The sequence below is a fragment of the Herpailurus yagouaroundi genome, unplaced genomic scaffold (genome assembly GCF_014898765.1).
Source record: "Herpailurus yagouaroundi ecotype Mexico unplaced genomic scaffold, PumYag 208, whole genome shotgun sequence".
NCBI lineage: Eukaryota > Metazoa > Chordata > Mammalia > Carnivora > Felidae > Herpailurus > Herpailurus yagouaroundi.
This window is the reverse complement of record NW_024412439.1, coordinates 2242637-2260162: the sequence shown is the minus strand read 5'-3', so window position 1 is coordinate 2260162 and position 17526 is coordinate 2242637. Positions and strand designations below refer to the sequence as shown.

The 17526-nt window shown below is 47.9% G+C and overlaps 1 protein-coding gene and 1 long non-coding RNA gene across 4 annotated transcripts in view; one reads left to right on the top strand and one right to left on the bottom strand.

The window, feature by feature from the left end:
* Positions 1–6: 6 nt before the first annotated feature.
* The window catches only part of SLC47A1 (solute carrier family 47 member 1), a 37754-nt gene continuing 20234 nt past the window's right edge, over positions 7–17526 (bottom strand). Inside the window, exons 13-18 of one of the 2 annotated variants that reach the window (XR_005783982.1) lie at positions 14334–14403; positions 13689–13821; positions 3181–3275; positions 2383–2467; positions 243–512; positions 7–113 (exon numbers count right to left, since the gene is read on the bottom strand). Coding sequence is in view for 1 of the 2 variants with exons in the window: in XM_040453067.1 (XP_040309001.1) it covers positions 310–512; positions 2383–2467; positions 3181–3275; positions 13689–13821; positions 14334–14403 (586 nt within the window). In the remaining variant the exon portion in view is untranslated. Of the gene's footprint in view, positions 513–2382; positions 2468–3180; positions 3276–13688; positions 13822–14333; positions 14404–17526 lie in introns of both variants that reach the window. The other variant, XM_040453067.1, reaches the window with a different exon arrangement.
* Positions 3681–17481, top strand: LOC121015832 (uncharacterized). 2 transcript variants are annotated; one of them, XR_005783983.1, is made up of 3 exons: positions 4930–5060; positions 5831–5994; positions 16837–17481. It is a non-coding gene; the product is annotated as an uncharacterized LOC121015832 (long non-coding RNA). The 2 variants fall into 2 exon arrangements; XR_005783984.1 differs by lacking the exons at positions 4930–5060; positions 5831–5994 and adding an exon at positions 3681–3826.

Here is a 17526-nt window from a genome sequence, read left to right as displayed (position 1 = left end):
GTGCGTTACTTGTAAACTCAAAAAGTAGAACTACTTAACTGAAAAATTTCCAACGCTTGGTCTGTGCGTTACTTGTAAACTCAAAAAGTAGAACTACTTAACTGAAAACAAATTTCCACCGCTTGGCCGGTGCGTTACTCGTAAACTCAAAAAGTAGAACTACTTAACTGAAAAATTTCCACCGCTTGGCCTGTGCGTTACTTGTAAACTCACAAAGTAGAACTGCTTAACTGAAAACAAATTTCCACCGCTTGGCCGGTGCGTTACTTGTAAACTCAAAAAGTATCGCTCGACCTGACTCTCTCTTGCCTATCCCTCAACTCTGATATACACTCTCAGTAAAATCCCTAGGAGCAAGATTGAAATGACCCCCAGGAGCAAGAGCCCACGCCACAGCACCAACTGTCTCCCGGTCATCCTAGCGTCTTGGCTCATTTGCAGATCCAATGGAGTCTCGTCTCTTTGTACAACAGCTCTCCTTAACACTCTTCGCTGGTTCCTTGGGACCACCGCTGAAGGGAAAAAAGGAACTTAGTGAGAAGAGTAAAAGGATATTTTTTTTATTAGTATAAAAGATGTCCTATGTGTATGTTACTAGCCGGGGGAAAGTTTATTGAGGAAGCAGTTGCTGCCTTGGATACACAAAAGAATACTATCTCAGAGTGCCTCTCCATTCACCGATCACAAACTCCGGAGCCTGCTATTGTGAGCTTAGGTCTACCAGGGAGCTCTGCCTCACCACAAGAACTAGAGGAATAAATACAGTGACCCTCTAGTTAAGATTCATAGGGCAAGTTTTCAAGGGGCCAACACTCCTCTAATTAACAGTTCAGAAGGAGAACAAGGCCAACGGAGGAGAAAAATCACCTAAGAGATCATTCAAGGCCATTCACAGAACTGAAGAGAGATGTGAATCTTCACATCAGGGGGCCTACTAAGCATCCAGCAAGGGTGTGACTCAGATGTAGATTCCGTCTTCCAATGCTTCAGAGTCGTCAGAATTCAGGAAAATATCCTAAAAGCTTCCCGAGAGAAACGCAAAGGCAGTTGACAGAAAGAACCAAGAATAAGATGGGCATCCGACTTCTTAAACAAGCATAGTGGATACTGGGATGTGCTGATGGCCCTTGGGAGTTGTGAGAGAAAAGCATTTCGAATAGAGTAATTCCAGCTCACTGTCACAAAATGCTTCCTCCATGCCAGGCACTGTTCTCAGCGCTTTACACGTATGAAACTCCCGTAACTCTCACGACAGTGGTATGATGTAACTAGTATTATTACCCCTTTTACAAATGGGAGATGATAGGAAACTTGGACCAACCATCCGCTGAAGACAATTATGAAAGCTGGATAAAACGAATGAAAAATATCATCTTGAAGGTATCAAGAGTACTACCGAAGTAACAAAAAGTCACCAGGGCAAGATCTACGGGAAGCTGGAAACCCAGCAAAGCCAGCCACGTTTGGGGGCCACTTTTGACCTGAGAGTTCTCCATCTGGACCTGAGCAATGCTTTTGGGGGGAGTTTAGTCCTCACCAAGGTAAACCCCTCTGGACCCTAGGCCGGATCTCAGGGGCTGTATCCAAGAATTCAGGACGAACCAGAAGTAAACCAAGCCTCACCCTGGTTGCCTTCAAGTCAGCTGGGGGCTCCAGGAAGCTGTTTCTGAAATTGCCCTAGACTGCTGGTAACCCTAAGTGTTCAACAAAAGCAAAGGAAAATCCTCCCTGAAGACAGACAGACATCACAGGCCTCAAATTACTTCCACCGGCAATTTTCAAATACAAGATCTGGAACACAATCAAAGATAACCAGGCACACAGGGGACCAGACAACATGAACGAAAACTGGCAGGAACAATGGAATTGGCAGCTGGCTGTAACTCAGCCAGTCTGTGAACTCGGTTATAAAGAAGCGAGAAACTAGTGTGAGTACATGACTAACTGCCGAAGGATCTGGAAGTCTGGGGAGATTACAGATTTGACAGAGAGAAAGTGATATACACACTTGCGTGATGGTCACCGGAAGCAACAGTTAAAACAACGATCTGTTTAAGGCCCATCTTTGCCTGGTGAATGGGGGAACCCTATAGACACAGACATACTAATGTCAGTTTCCAAGATAAGGTCAACGCACAGGATCACCGAGTATTAGAGATCCCTTTGGAATGCTTACGTGAGTACTGTTAGGTCAGCCAAGGAACTGGCAACCTGCAGTGTACCTAAAATTGAGTGTTGCGTGACTTTATCATTTGTCCCTGAAACTTTATTTCCCGGGTTCGGGGGGCGCTCATGGCAGCAAATCTAGTGGTGTCCCACAAATGGCCCCTCCTGGACCACCTGGACAGGCCTGTTTCCAAGAGGTGAGAGTTTATTCCATACCTATGTTCTGATAGACTGCAGGCTGGGCCACAGACTGGGTCCTAGTCCGGACCACATTTAGTCTCACATTGGCATGTACCCGAGCCTGGAAAATGAAACTCAAAGTCAATCCACAAAGCATTATTTACCACCGTTATAAATAAAACATTTGACTTGACTACCACCCAGTTTAGGAAAAACCAAGCCATTCTCTGTAACTGACATGTAAGGGGACCTTCTCTGGTTCCCAAGTATGGAATCGTCTTTCAGGATGATTGACGTAAGGTCAATGGTGGGGGGGGGGGGGGGGGGAAGGGGAGCGAGGAAAAAAAACAAGGGGGAAGGCGGGGCCCAAGTTCAGAGGATTCTCCCCTTTTTCCTTCATTTTTGTTTTGTCTACCATCTATTTTCAGACCCCACATTGACCCTAGCAAGCTGGAGACACTCATGTGTGCAGGTATCTTAATGAAATATTTTGGGATCATAGAAAACAGTATCAGGATAAATTGGCTGGCATCCCTCCTTTCTTTCCAGTTTCAAATCTTGTCCTCAAACTGATTTTTCAGGCACACAGGTGGTAGCCTGGCTTGGGATACGAGGAGGAAAGGAACCCCTATTTTTCTGTTTGATAAATAAACAAAAGGGAAATGGATAACTGCAGGGGTATCTGGCCCTTAGCCTGTGAAATAAAGGCAGTTGACACAACAACAAAGCATTGGTGATAAAAGGGGAAAGAACCTTACAAATGAGAGGGAGAGAGCCTGAACAGATTGTTTTCTAGGAGAGGAACTTTTATGGGCCAGCAATGAACATAGTTACCTCTTCACAGGCTTTCTTCCAGTTTAGCTGAGAAATAAAGATGAAAAAGCACAGGCACTGCGTGATCGCACAGATAATGATCCCTGACCACAGACCTAGAAGTGGAAATATTTAATAGAGGTTAATTCCATGGAAAACAGGGCACCCCTGGGGAGTATGTGCCTCCTGTCTCACTTTGAGAATCTGCTTTCACGGCTGCAGTGGAGCCCACAGTGATCCAGACATCCCCTTCCTGCTCTCCTTTGGTTTCCAGAAGGTTCTGAGAGGCCCAGGGCTCCCTGTGGACACTGCCCAGTGCTCTGGGTCTCAGAACTGATGTTCAGACGCTCTTTTTGGCTTTTGTGATCCTAATACTTTGCTAGTAAGAGACATTCAGGTTATAAGGAAATGAAATTCCCAAGACAGACTACTTCCTAAGAGTGCTATGCTTCTGAACAGCTATGGCCTATTTTCCTCAAAAGGGACTAACGTTTTCAAAATGCACAAGTCACCAGCCATGTTAAGTTCCCTCCCTTGGCACTTCCTACAGGCTTACTGGCTTTGGGCACAGACTTCCAGAGCTCCTGGGACAAGGTTGTCCGCAGAGAGATGATCACAGAGAGGCTGAGGGAGAACAGAACACAGGAAAAGCCTCGTGGATCTCAAGGTGCCATCGCACTCTACCTAGTAAACCCACACGGGACACAGAGGGAGACCCCAAGTGAGAAGGGTTTCTTTGGTCAACAGTGAAGTAATGGCAGAATCAGAAAAGCCAACGAGGGCTGTGAGGAACTGAATATGCAAACAGCCAACGGGCAGACCATACGTAAAAACAAAACTCTAGGGGCGCCTGGGCGGCTCAGTCGGCTGAGAGGCTGACTCCGGCTCAGGTCATGATCTCATGGTTCGTGGGTTCAAGCCCCACGTCAGGCTTTGCGTTGACAGCATGGAGCTACCTGCTTCCAATTCTCTGTCTCCCTCCCTCTCTGCCCCTCCCCGATTCACACACTGTCTCTCTCTCTCTCTCTCTCTCAAAAATAAATATCGGGGCGCCTGGGTGGCGCAGTCGGTTAAGCGTCCGACTTCAGCTCAGGTCACGATCTCGCGGTCCGTGAGTTCGAGCCCCGCGTCGGGCTCTGGGCTGATGGCTCAGAGCCTGGAGCCTGTTTCCGATTCTGTTGTCTCCCTCTCTCTCTGCCCCTCCCCCGTTCATGCTCTGTCTCTCTCTGTCCCAAAAATAAATAAAACGTTGAAAAAATAAATAAATAAATGAATATTAAAAAAAAAAAAAAAATAGAGCTCTGATCCACAGCCTACAGCAACCTGTCCAGAAACCAAGCCCTTACCTACAATAAACCCGAAAAGCCAGTTGGTTACATGTCAAACTCTGGGAATAATCCAGGGTGCTACGTAACAACTTCTGCAACAACTGACCCAAAATGGCCAGGACTTGATCGATAATTGACACGTTCCCTAAGTTCTGTCCCTGCTTCCAACTTAGGGCCAGCCAGAGAAAAGCAAACACGCCCTCCCCCCTGCCCCCACCAATCCCACAGGATGCCCCGATTCTCTTGTTAGCCCGCCTCCGGCTTCCCCGGGACATGAGCGCACACCTGAGACCTCTCTTAGTTTCCCTGTAGAGTTCTCCCACCCCTCTGCCCGCCTCTGGGTCTCTGCCCAAACTCCGGTGGTGGTGGCTGACTCCCTTGCTAGAGCAAACTCAGAATAATGGCCTTTGTTTTTCGCATTTGGTTGGTCTCCACGTCCACAGCTCATCACGGAGGCCCCGCAAGACCTGGCCTACACTGCCTAACACCACGGACCCCAGCCTCCAACCCGATGTGGTACCCACAGAGGCCCCTTGTGCCTGCCGGCCTGTGGCGTGTGCAGTCCTTGACGATGTGAGTTCGGGCCAGACCTGCGCCCCAATCTCTTTACAATGAGCTCCTCGGCTCAGTACCCAGGTTTTGTCCCTGGCTCCCATTCGTTTGGCATCTTGGGTGGAATCAGGCCATTCCTTTTCATCCCTCTTGCTGTGTTTTGTGGTGCTGTGTAAAGTGTTGTCTGTCACAGAGGGACAGTTAGAGGCCAGAACACAGGCACAGGCCCTAGAAGCCCGCCGCGTGTGCTGATCTCACGGACCCACGAGGAGTTTGTGGTTCTCAACCCAACTGGCATCCACTGGGACACACTTTTCTGCAGGTCACCACTAAGACCAGATGAGGCTCTCCTGTCACAGTTTTGTGTCCTGAGGCCTTGGCTTTGATCCAGGGAGCTTTCTTTTTGGGTTTCCGCCCGCCCGTTCGAAGCCCCTTCTAACCGCCGTGTGGGCGTCGGAGAAGGTGCTCGATGTCACAACCCTTTCGTCTCCTTTTGTCAATGAGAAAACTAACACTGAAATTGGAAAGTGAAGATGAACACAGAACTTGGTAGGAAACGTAACCCTTTCGCTGACCTACAACACATGGGAGGACCATTTTGAAAAAGGACTTTGGGACAAAAATGAGCCAAGACCCCAAGTCTCTTTGGGACCTGCAAGAGAGACAGCTGGATGGCCGCCCCCCGCCCCCACCCCGGCCAACCTCCAACTACAAGGACACTTGCAGATACTGTAAACAGAAGGGATGCCAGGAAGGGAAAACCCAAGACCAAGAAAACTCTCTCGTTTCAGGTCAGTGAGTGCTTGCGGAAGGCAAAATCACCCACTATCCCGCCAGGCCCTTCAACACTCCAGGTGAATTCACCGTAAATAGAGACGGCCATCCTCATCAATGCCTGGCAGATGCCCCGCTTTCTACAAGCAGCCCCGGCACCTTACCCAACCTCTGTCTCAGGGTACACATACTGCACAGGTGGTTGGTATTTCAAGTGACCCACAGGTTTTCCCAATCTCCCGGTCTTCCCCCCCCCCACCAAGTTTATTTATTTTGAGAGAGCGAGCACAAGCCAGGGAGAGAGAGAGAGAAAAAATCCCAAGCAGGCTCTGCACTGTCAGCGCAGAGCCCGACGCGGGGCTCAAAACTCACGAACCGCAAGATCATGACCTCAGCCGAAAGCAAGAGTCAGACGCTTCGGATTCCATGCTGAGAGCTCAGCCTGGAGCCTGCTTCGGATTCTGTGTCTCTCTCTCTCTCTCTCTCTCTCTCTCTCTCTGCCCACCCCACCCTCACTCTCGCTCTGTCGGTCAAAAATAAATAAGCATTTAAAAACTTTAAAAAAAAGAGGCACTAATCCGACTGAGCCACCCAGGCACCCCCGCCAATTATCCCAGTCTTTAACCGTAACCCTGAAGCCCTTGACTGAGAAGCGCAGCTTCCTGCTCGATGCTACCACCCCTGCAAATTTCACAGGGGGAGCCTTCCTCCGCAGGCGGAACCGTGATATCAAATGCATACCAGAGATCTGAGCGGACTCCTCTATTTATGGTCAAATTCGGTCTGCTCAGGGTGCACACCTAGCTTCCTGTATTTGACACAGACCCCAGACAAGGACCTTGACACTATGCCTGACATTCCATGGCCTTGGTTACTGTACTGACACAGCCAAAGGATTGGAGCAGGACCCCTAAAAGTTCAGACTGCTCCTACCAAGTGTTACCTAAACTTCCCCAGCATCCCTTGAAGGCAAATGAAGGGATTCAAACCTAGCGCTGAAAAGTCACACCCAGAGGTCTTTCCATACCCTGGACTGGCCCTTAGAACTGTCACTAAAAAAAAAAAAAAAAAAAGTCAAATGCATGAGGATATCTTTACTCAAGACTTCAGGGCCATCAACAAAATTGTTATCCCTCGCTCACCACAAATACCTGACCCAGTAACCATCCTGACATCGACCCCTCCTGAAGCCACTCGCTTTACTGTAGTGATGAGTCTTTGTTCTGCTCTGTTCAGCGAGCCTCTACATGGGGACAGCCGATACCCCTTTCCTTCACCAGCCGAGGAAAACAGTGTGTCTGCACAGTCACGAGCTAGGAGGGCCACTGAATCCCCCCCACCCCCCTCAATTTTTCTCAGTTCCTTAATCGAGAATTTTAAAAATCGGGGCACCTGGGTGGCTCAGTCCGTTGACTACCTGACTCGATTTTGGCTCACGTTAGGATCCCAGGGTCGTGGTCTGGAGCCCTGCATCAGGCTCCTTGCTGGGGATTCTCTCGCTCTCCCTCTGCCCCTCTCCCCATTTGCACTCCCTCGCTCTAAAATTTAAAAAATTTTTTTTTTCTAATTTAAAAAAATTTTCAAAATGTACATTTCCCTTGTGATTCTTTTTTTTGCCTTTTTTTAAATCACAGCAGGATTCATTCATTCATTCATTCATGAGACAGAGGAAGAAAGCACGTGAGCGAGGGAGAGGGGCAGAGAGAGAGAAAGATCATCTTTTTTTTTTTCCTCTTGAGAGAGAGGGCACAAGTAAGCAAGAGGCAGAGAGGTAGGGAGAGAGAGAGATCCCATGACAGGCAGAGAGGGAGAGAAAAGAGAGAAGCGGGGCTCGCCTGAAGCAGGGCTCAAACTCACCCAAAGTGGGGTCCAAGCTCGCCCTCTGAGGGACTCGAACTCACAAACCGTGAGATCGTGACCTGAGCCGAAGTCAGATGCTTAACCAACTGAGCCACCCAGGCGCCCTCTTATGATTCATTTCTGATACATGATGCATCAGCACTCCTACTTTGTGCGGAGAATGAGGAAGTGCACGTAAAACATTCTGTTTTCTTGTTCTCAGCCTTGGCAGAAAATAGACATCGTTTCAAAAGCACAATCACAATTTTGCCACAACACAGTTCATTTAGGGTATGACCTATCCAGGATTTCTGGGTTTAACTGGACATTGCAAACCACGGGAGCCAAATTTTTCTGAGCTTGCAACACCTCTCTATGAATAGACTTGTCCATAGAGACAGACCCTGTGCTCAGGAGGCCCCAACACGAACAGGCTTCTGAAACCTAGAAGGCTCCTCAGCAGGCCTCCTTCCCACCCAGGCATCCCCAACTACAAAAAACTACTTTGTCTCTCTGTGCCCATAATCTCAAAGTTCATGAGTTAGAGCCCTGTGTTGGGGTCTGTGCCGACAGCTCAGCTCGGAGCCTGGAGCCTGCTCTGGATTCTGTGTCTCCCTCTCTCTCTCTCTCTGCCCCTCCCCTGCTCATGCTGTGTCTCTCAAAAATAAACAAACTTTAAAGAAAAATAATAAAACAATAAAATATCAGACTGCAGTCCTCTACCCGAGGTAAAACATCAGCCCAGATGGCAGACCCTACTGTGATTCCCAAATTACGTCACCAGCAAAGACCAGAGACTAGACATATATGTGGACGGCAGACTGATGCTGTGGGAGAAGCCCTTGCCTGATGTGGGGCTGTTCTGGAAACAGAGAGGGTTTCTCACCTCTGCCGGAGCCCCTATCACAGATAGAAAGCAAGTGAAGAAACCTTTAAACTCACTTCCGTCTTCCAGAGAGGCAGCCTTTGTAAAGATGGAGACCCACAGAGAACAAGAGAATGCAGAAGCCAAAAGGAGACCCTCGCAGGTCATTGAGCCAAGCAAGCCACTTTAACCAGGTTCTGATCCTGTCCGAGCCCTCAAAAGAAAGATCTCTGGAGGGTTCAAAGAGGCCCTTGTAAAAGACCAGTGTTTAGCCTCCAGTTTTGAAAAGACGAATGGAAAATACATCTGGTTGCACACCCATCACTCAGGGAATCTCGGGCACCATCAAGATGGCCCCTCAACAGCACAAGATGATTTCAAATGGATGTTAGCGAAGTTTCTCCACGAAATTATTCATCATCATCACGGAGTAGACAGGTTGCTTAGCATCTGAAATCAACATTGGTGGGGAAACTTTAAAAAAATAGCTAAGGTTTTTTTCAGGTCACGTGTCACTCGTCACCAACATAATCCTGGAGAAACCGTGAAGGTCGACGTCGCCGGGAACCAGGCCTCAAGGGACCTTTGAACACCTACAGATGGATTTTGTCCAGCTTGTATCCTCCCTAGGATTTAAATACGTTTTAGTTACCGGTTGTCTATTTTCAGGATAGATGACGCATTTCCTTGCTGAAAAGCTACAGCCCTTACCATCACTAAAAAGCTGCCTGACTTTGTTATTTCCAACCTGATGTCTCCGGTTTTATAGGTCTCAGATGGCAAGTTTTATACCAAGTGACTGAGGCACGTGCTTTATGGGAGCCATATAAAAGAACTCTGTAAAATATTACTCCTTACTCAAAACACTATGCTGTCCTCATCACCCACAATCTCCTGGAAAAGTAGAAAGGACCAACGTCATCCTTAAACATCCTTAAATTCTGAAAGAATTAGGACACTGGAAGGCCTGTGTCTAGGGATTTCGCCACCAATACCAGCCTGACCACACTGATGGGCTACATGCAAAGTATCACCAGGGTCCTACCGCCAACAGCTTAAGGCTGCCTTCCCACAACATCGTCCTGTAAACAGCTTCTCCACCATCTTTAGCCAGAAGATTCCATCTACCGGAAGAGAGAGCAGGAAAAACTGCTCCTGAACTTTGTTGGAAGGGACCCTTTTCAATGGTTGGGACGCTGGTTGGTTGCGTTTTTTCCCAAGTCTTGAATGGTTCTGCACAATCGCTCACCATGATGGTCATCACGACGGTACACCATCAAGGAGCTCAAGATCTTGCAATACAGTGGACTATGAAGAGGACTGTACAATCCCCAAGTGGTAAGACCTGGCTCCCTAGCTTTCCCTGAATTCCCCTTGTCTCTAATTTTCCCTGAAAAAGAGGAGACTGAGACACTGAATATACGATGGCCACACCACGTATCAAAGTAGAACTCTGACCCACAACCTGCAGCAACAGAGCCAGGAAAACCCCTTATCCACAATAAACAACCGAAAAGCCAGCCAGTTCCACATCAGACTTGCAGAAGGCCAGATAGCTATCCCTAGGGACACTCCAGGACGCTAAACAGTAACTTCTGCAACAGCTGACCCAAAATGGCCAGGATTTGACTTAAGAACTGACAGCTTCCCTAATTTTTGTCCCTGCTTCCCACTCAGAACCAAGCAGAGAAAAGCAAACACGCACCCCTGACCAATTGCACAGGATGCTCCACGTCTACTTGGCCTGCTTCCAGCTCTCCCAGGCCACCGGCGTCCATCAGGGGACACCCGAAGCGTGCCCCTTTCCCCCCCCCCACCCCCGCCACAAAACCTTCCCAACTCCTCTGCCTGCCTTTGGATCTCTGCCCGAACTCCAGTGATGCTGGCCCCGGCCTTGCTACAGCAAGCTCAGAATTAACGGCCTTTGCTTTTCCTTTTTGGTTGGTCCACAGCCATCTAGATCTGGGTAAGGGCAAGGTGGCCAGACTGGGCTCGTGATTGACAGGTGCAGATAGCCAGACTTGGTGCAGAGTTTACAGTTCTGCTCCCGTCGACACCAGTCACCCTCGTATCACGTTTCAGGTGGGATCAGCCCAATGTTTACTTTTATTTATTTACTTATTTATTTTCATGTTTATTTTTGAGAGAGAGAAAGAGAGAGAGCACTCACGGGAGGAGCAGAGAGAGAGGGAGACAGAGGATCTGAAGCAGGCTCCACGCTGATAGCAGCGAGCCCGATGCAGGGCTCGGACTCACAAACCATGAGATCGTGACCCGAGCCAAAGTTGGACACTCAACTGACTGAGCTACCCAGGCGCTCCCAGCCCAATATCTAGAAGAGTAAAGTTGATGACCACCTGCCATTCCTATAATGGACTAATAAAAACCAAATACATACAGGATGGCTTTCTCTTCCAAATCCAGTTGTTCCCAAGCCACAAAAACTACAAGCTTACCCTAACCATCCTAAACAGGAAATAACCAGCTATCTCCAGCTGTAATTGGAAAGTTACGAGTTAGAGTTCCAGGAATTTCACCCCACACCATTTAAAAGACTTCTGTTTGACTCAACCCCGGAACCCCGAAACACGATGATGATCAGAATCCCCTAGGTAAGACCCAGGAATAGGTGTATTCGAAAAGCCTCACAGGGAATTATGATGGACTTTATGTTTTGCTGGAGCTGCCCAGGCGAACTTGTCACATTCTGATGCGCCTCTGAGCACCCTGTGTAGGTATACTGCACACCCTACAAAGCGGGACACAACATTCAAGCCAGTTAGTGTTACACTTTTTTTTCTCGAAGAGGTGGGTGGCAGAGATTGGCTACAGTCTTCTCGCGGAACCCTCAGCTCCCCAGAGTTCCCAGCATGTTTTCAATTGAGATATAACTGACCTGTTAGTTTCAAGAGTGCAACACAATGATTCAACGTGTGTGTATATACTGTGAAATGATCACCGCGATAAATCTAATTATGTCGCCACACACAGCTGCAAAATTCTTTTTCTTACAATGAGAACTTTTAAGATCTACTCCCTTGCCAACCTTCAAGCAAGTAATAACAGTATTAACAACTGTAGCTGCCATATTGTGCATTCCCAATCCCCAGGACTTACTTTATAACTGGAAGTTTGCACCACAGCATTTTTTTTTAATGTTTAATGTTTTAATTTATTTTTGAGAGAGAGAGAGAGACAGACAGAGAGACAGAGCATAAGCAGGGGAGGGGCAGAGAGAGAGGGAGACCCAGAATCCAAAGCAGGCTCCAGGCTCCAAGATGTCAGCACAGAGCCCGACGTGGAGCTCAAACTCACGAACTGTGAGATCAAGACCTGAGCCGAAGTTGGACACTTAACCGACTGAGCGACCCAGGTGCCCCACCACAGCGTTTAAGTGTTTCTTTTTTTTTTTTTTTAACATTTTATTTATTTTTGAGAGACAGAGAGAGACAGGGCATGAGCAGGGGAGGGGCAGAGAGAGAGAAAGAGACACAGAATCCGAAGCAGGCTGCAGGCTCTGGGCAAGCTATCAGCATAGAGCCTGATGCGGGGCTTGAACCCACAAACTGTGAGATCATGACCTGAGCCGAAGTCGGACGCTCAACCGACTGAGCTACCCAGGTGCCTCTCTTTTAAGTGATTCTTAACTCCCTCTGCTTTGCACATCCTAGGGATGCTTTTGTCAAATGAACAGCACTGGGAACACAGATCTGTATTTTTAAGTGGATCCCTCTAATGTTTCCCTTAGCTATGCCACTGGCAAATCCAAAATATGAATAATGTCAGAAACTCAGCTAAATAATTTTCTGCACCATGATGAAAGCCCAGGGAACTTTGCATTGGCAACTCCATTCTTTGAACATCTCCCGTATTTTTCATTAAAATATTATTCAACTGGAGAACAATGCGCAGCATAACGGGATGGGAAGTTCACGCCAGGTATCAGATGACTTCTCACTGGTCCCCCGCCAGCCAAGTACTGATGGGTAAAAATGAGCCATGCTTAAATCTGTCACCACTTCACCCAAAGATAAAGTGTTCAGGTTTTAACATCATCATGCATTAACCACCAGTGTATTCCAAATTATTATTTTAGAAATCAAAGCTGGGCAGTCATTTGCTTCTATACTTCAAAAAAATTTTTAAATGTTTTGAGAGAGAGACAGACAGAGCACGAGCAAGGGAGAGGCAGAGAGAGAGAGAGAGACACAGAATCCGAAGCAGGCTCCAGGCTCTAAGCTGTCAGCACAGAGCCCGACGTGAGGCTCGAACTCATGAACCGCGAGATCATGACCTGAGCAGAAGTTGGATGCTTAGCCCACTGAGCCACCCAGGCGCCCCGCTCTACGTTTTTAAAGGTTAGCATGGATTAAGTCCTTTCCTCCAAGTGTGGCAAGGGGATAAAGAGTCCCCTCACACCCCTGTGCCTTCCTTCTGTGCTGTTCACACACATCACACCCATGGCCTTCTGGGGAGACCTGCAAGGCACAAGGCTTACAAGGTCGTACCAGGCGGGAGTTGGAGGCAACAGAATGGCAACGAAGGGGACGTTGAGAACACAGCTCTCTAAGGGCTGCATGGGTTGACGCAGGAGCCACGCTCTAGGATGTATACGGCTACCACGGCTGCTGCCGGAAGTTCTGTAAGAATGACGCCAAGGCTGACCCATGGCTTCCCCTGCCTCAGCCCCAACACTCCAGTGGGGCCAGTTTATGATGGCCACAACCAGTCCTGCAGACTCACTCTGCGGGTCTCACCATACAAGCGCTTCTACCAAAGGACAGAACCGGGGCCACAAAAGGCACGTTTCTCAAAGCTTCCTCGGCACTCCTGCTCTCACCAACTCTGAGGACGTGAGAACTTGATGGCACGGGGCAGGGAGAGGAGTAGAGAGGTCACCCTGCTCTAGTCAAGCGTGTCAGTGTGAAAAGCGGGCCCGGCTGGGCAAGAGGGGCATGAACTTGCAGTCCCGGGCCCCTGGCTACCTGCTGTCCACTCCGTGCTTCTCTCTGACAGGGCACAGAACGAGCATGCAAAAGTTTCAAAGTTCCAGGGCCAAGTGTCAAAAAAAAAAAAAAAAAAGGAAAAGAAAAGAAAAAAGCCTCCATGCTCCAACGGTCATTTCCAGGGCCCATGAGTAACAGATCTGCCTGCCCGTGGTTAATGCTTACCAAGCACTTTCAGTCTGGCCAGGAACATCAGCGAGATCCCGACAGGGAGACCAACCACGTAATACCCGACGGCATTGACCATGGCCCCAGCCTTCTGGTTGCCACTTCCCCGCAGGATGCCACCACTTGTGCACTGTAGGCAGAAAACATCCATCAGTGAGAACACTGCTGAGGCTTCTGAAAGACTCCTGTCCCCAAGCACCTCCCAACCCCGGGGCGGGGGCGGGGCTCGGACTTAAAATCCGTGATCACGTGCCAGTGTTCTTATCAAGCGAGTATGATAAAAACGTTCGGTATTACCTACCTGCCCCATCCCAGTTGCTCTTTCCTTCTCTTTTTGCCTTTTTAATTTTTTGTTTTTAACGTTTATTCGTTTTTGAGAGACAGGGAGAGGGCAGGGGAGGGGCAGAGAGAGAGGGAGACACAGAATGCGAAGCAGACTCCAGGCTCTGAACTGTCAGCACAGAGCCCGACATGGGGCTCGAACCCACGAGCGGTGAGATCATGACCTGAGCCGAAGTCGGACGCTTGACCCACCGAGCCGCCCAGGCACCCCCAACTGCTCTTTTCGGTTTAAATGTACCACCATCAGAAGAAACGCGTAGATCATAAAGGGGCTTGAAAGGAATACTGCGTAACACTTACAGCAAGACCTTCGAACACATGGGAAACAGCACAGATCGGAATCACCTCAGCGACCAGAGCCACGATTTCTCTGTTAGGAAAAGAAAGCACGTCGTGATCAGGAGGAGACAGATGTGTGGCTCAGGTGATGGCACTTGGCCCCTTGTGTAAAACCGGAGGGGCTCATGCGTTCCAGCCAACACCCGATTCGTGGACAATCCTACGGTTTCTTGGCCCGTAGAGGAAACCAACCCTACATTGCATCGAATGACTTCCAGAAGGAATATATAGTCCAACTGGTTGATGGAAACAATTGCATGAGATGATGTGGTGCTCCACTGCCCACAAAAAAATAAAATTTGGATTATAATGCCACCCTCTTTTCATGTTTATTTTTGAGAGAGAGTGTGCAAGCACATGTGAGCAGTTGAGGGGCAGGGAGAGAGGATCCAAAGCGGGCCCTGCACTGACAGCGTCTCGAGAGCTTGATGTGGGGCTCGAACCCACGAACCGTGAGATCATGAGCCGAAGTCAGATGCTTAACCGACTGAGCCACCCAGGCGCCCCAATGCCATCCTTCTTTGAACATGATTCCACATGTATCTCAGTGTGTCTGGATGGAGTAGAACAGAGTGGTTACAGTTCTCTCTGTGGAACCCAGGTTGGCATGTTACAAAGGCCATAGAGACAGTTTACAGAATTATCCTTGGTTCCTAGAGGTAGTCCCTAACCTCTACAGCTAGAGACTTTGATTTTAACACCTACACTTTTAGAAAATGCTGCCACTGACCCAGGAAGGCAAAAAATTCCATCATACTCTTGAGTGATGAACAAACAGGCCTAGATCATTGTCTGGCAATAAATATTTGTTGAATGAATTAAAAAATCAGGAAACCCAGCACTGAACAAGGTGGTCACTCTCCTCCCCCTCTAAAAACAGGACAGAAATACAGTTCACTATTCAAATTGGATTTCATCTCTTGAATAGGTAACATCTGCCAATGGTTAAAAGAAATCAAGCCATGCAAAAAGAATATCGAGAAAAATCTTACTTCCACTCTGTTCCCAGCCCACCCATTGCCACCTCCCTGCTGACTGGGCAACAATCTTGAATACTGTCTGTACTTTTCCAGTACAAATACAGTCTTCTGTTCCCCTTCTAGAAACCGTTAGTCCATGTTCTAGCATTCTCTACGTGACCTTCTACAACTTGGCTTTCGCAACATACTCACTTTTATATCCCATCAAAATATATTATCTTTTATGTGCTGCTGAATTCTGTCCACTAATATTTTAGTTTTGATTTTAGAACTGATATTAATAAGTGAGATTGGCCTGCAACTTTCTTTTTTACTGTACAAACTTTGTCAGATTTCGGTACCAATGTTATTTTTGCTTCCAAAACAGAATGCGGACATTTCCCTTTTTGTGGTCTCTGGTACAGTTCGACAGCACTGGAATGACATTTTCGAGGTTTTATAAAATTCTCCACGGGAATCCTCAGGGATTAGTGCTTTTTCAAATTTTAAAATAAATTTTTCTTATTTCTTCAAAGGAAATCGGTCCAGTTAGACCTTTTATGTTTTCCAAGGTAAGTTTTGGTAAATTATTTTCCTAGAAAGTTATTTATTCCTTTCAGATTAAAAAAAAATTTTTTTTTAATGTTTATTTTCTGAGAGAAAGAGACCAAGTGCAAGTGAAGGAGGGGCAGGGAGAGAGGGAGACACAGAATCGGAAGCAGGCTCCAGGCCCCGAGCTGTCAGCACTGAGCCCAATACAGGGCTCGAACTCATGAACCGTGAGATAATGACCTAAGCTGTCGTCAGATACTGAACTGACGCCACTCAGACGCCCCTATATTCCTTCCAGGTTTTTTAAATTTACTTTCAAAAGTCATGCAAACTCGTCTCTCACGTTTCAAAAAAATTACTGTTTTTTAGTAACTTCCTCCTTTATTACTTTGCGTCAAGGGGCTCTCTCTCTTCTCCCTCTCTGCTAACGTTAGGTTCCAAGTCCTTGTTAGAATCTGTGTCACCGGGGCGCCTGGGTGGCGCAGTCGGTTAAGCGTCCGACTTCAGCCAGGTCACGATCTCGCGGTCCGTGAGTTCGAGCCCCGCGTCGGGCTCTGGGCTGATGGCTCAGAGCCTGGAGCCTGTTTCCGATTCCGTGTCTCCCTCTCTCTCTGCCCCTCCCCCGTTCATGCTCTGTCTCTCTCTGTCCCAAAAATAAATAAACGTTGAAAAAAATTAAAAAAAAAAAAAAAAAAAAAAGAATCTGTGTCACCAATCCTGCCAGTTTCAGCTGATCCTGGTCAGCTCATAAATAATTTGACGTCGTGAGTTTTCTCGGTCTCCCAATACCACCAAAGATATGGTTCCTGGGCCCTTTTGTTCTTCGTGTTTTCTTCCTGCCCCGCATGGTTTCCGGAAGTGGACGGACTCAGAAGCAAACGTCTGCCACGTGCCTACTGAAACCATCAGCGCAGGATCCACGTCCGATAACGACAGTTCTGATTCCCTTGCAGGAAAACGAGCATGATTTCCGGCTGCCCTTCTGCTTCCTTGGAAGCGAGGGACACTTAAACATCCTATTTCCCCACAGCAACATGGCGGAGGCTTCAAGGGGACAACCCGACCTCAGAAGTCAAAAGGCAACCCCAAAAAGATACCCAAGGAACGAACGGCGGAGGGCAGTCCTGTCCACCACCTGCTTGTTAAACCCGTGAAGGAAAAGTCAACGCTGCCTTTTGTAACTGCTGATAGAAGAAACCCAAGTCAGAAGTATCCTTGCGACATGCCCACACCAGCCAGCCTCACTGATGAAAGCAACCAACCCAAACAGGACCCGTAAACCACACAGGAGATCCATCCCTTACACGAATTCGTCTCAGTGATCGATCTGATCATGTGATTTTTTGAGACAGCTCTTCAGGGAGATTTTAACTTCGGTTCGAACTGACCAATATATTCCACGACTTGTATCTACCAGGAACTTGGGGGCCAGATTCTGAGCTACCAAGAGGATTCTTATCACTGGGAGCAAAATAACTGAAAATGTAATCAATGGTACCAAAAAGGGGTCTCCTTCTCTAAAATACACACCTATCCTGACCACCTGCAGCACGTATCACCAATAAATTGCCCAATAAATTGGCATTCTGGATGATAAATTAGTTCCTACATCTGATCAGTTCTTCCCAGGAAACATCAATGAG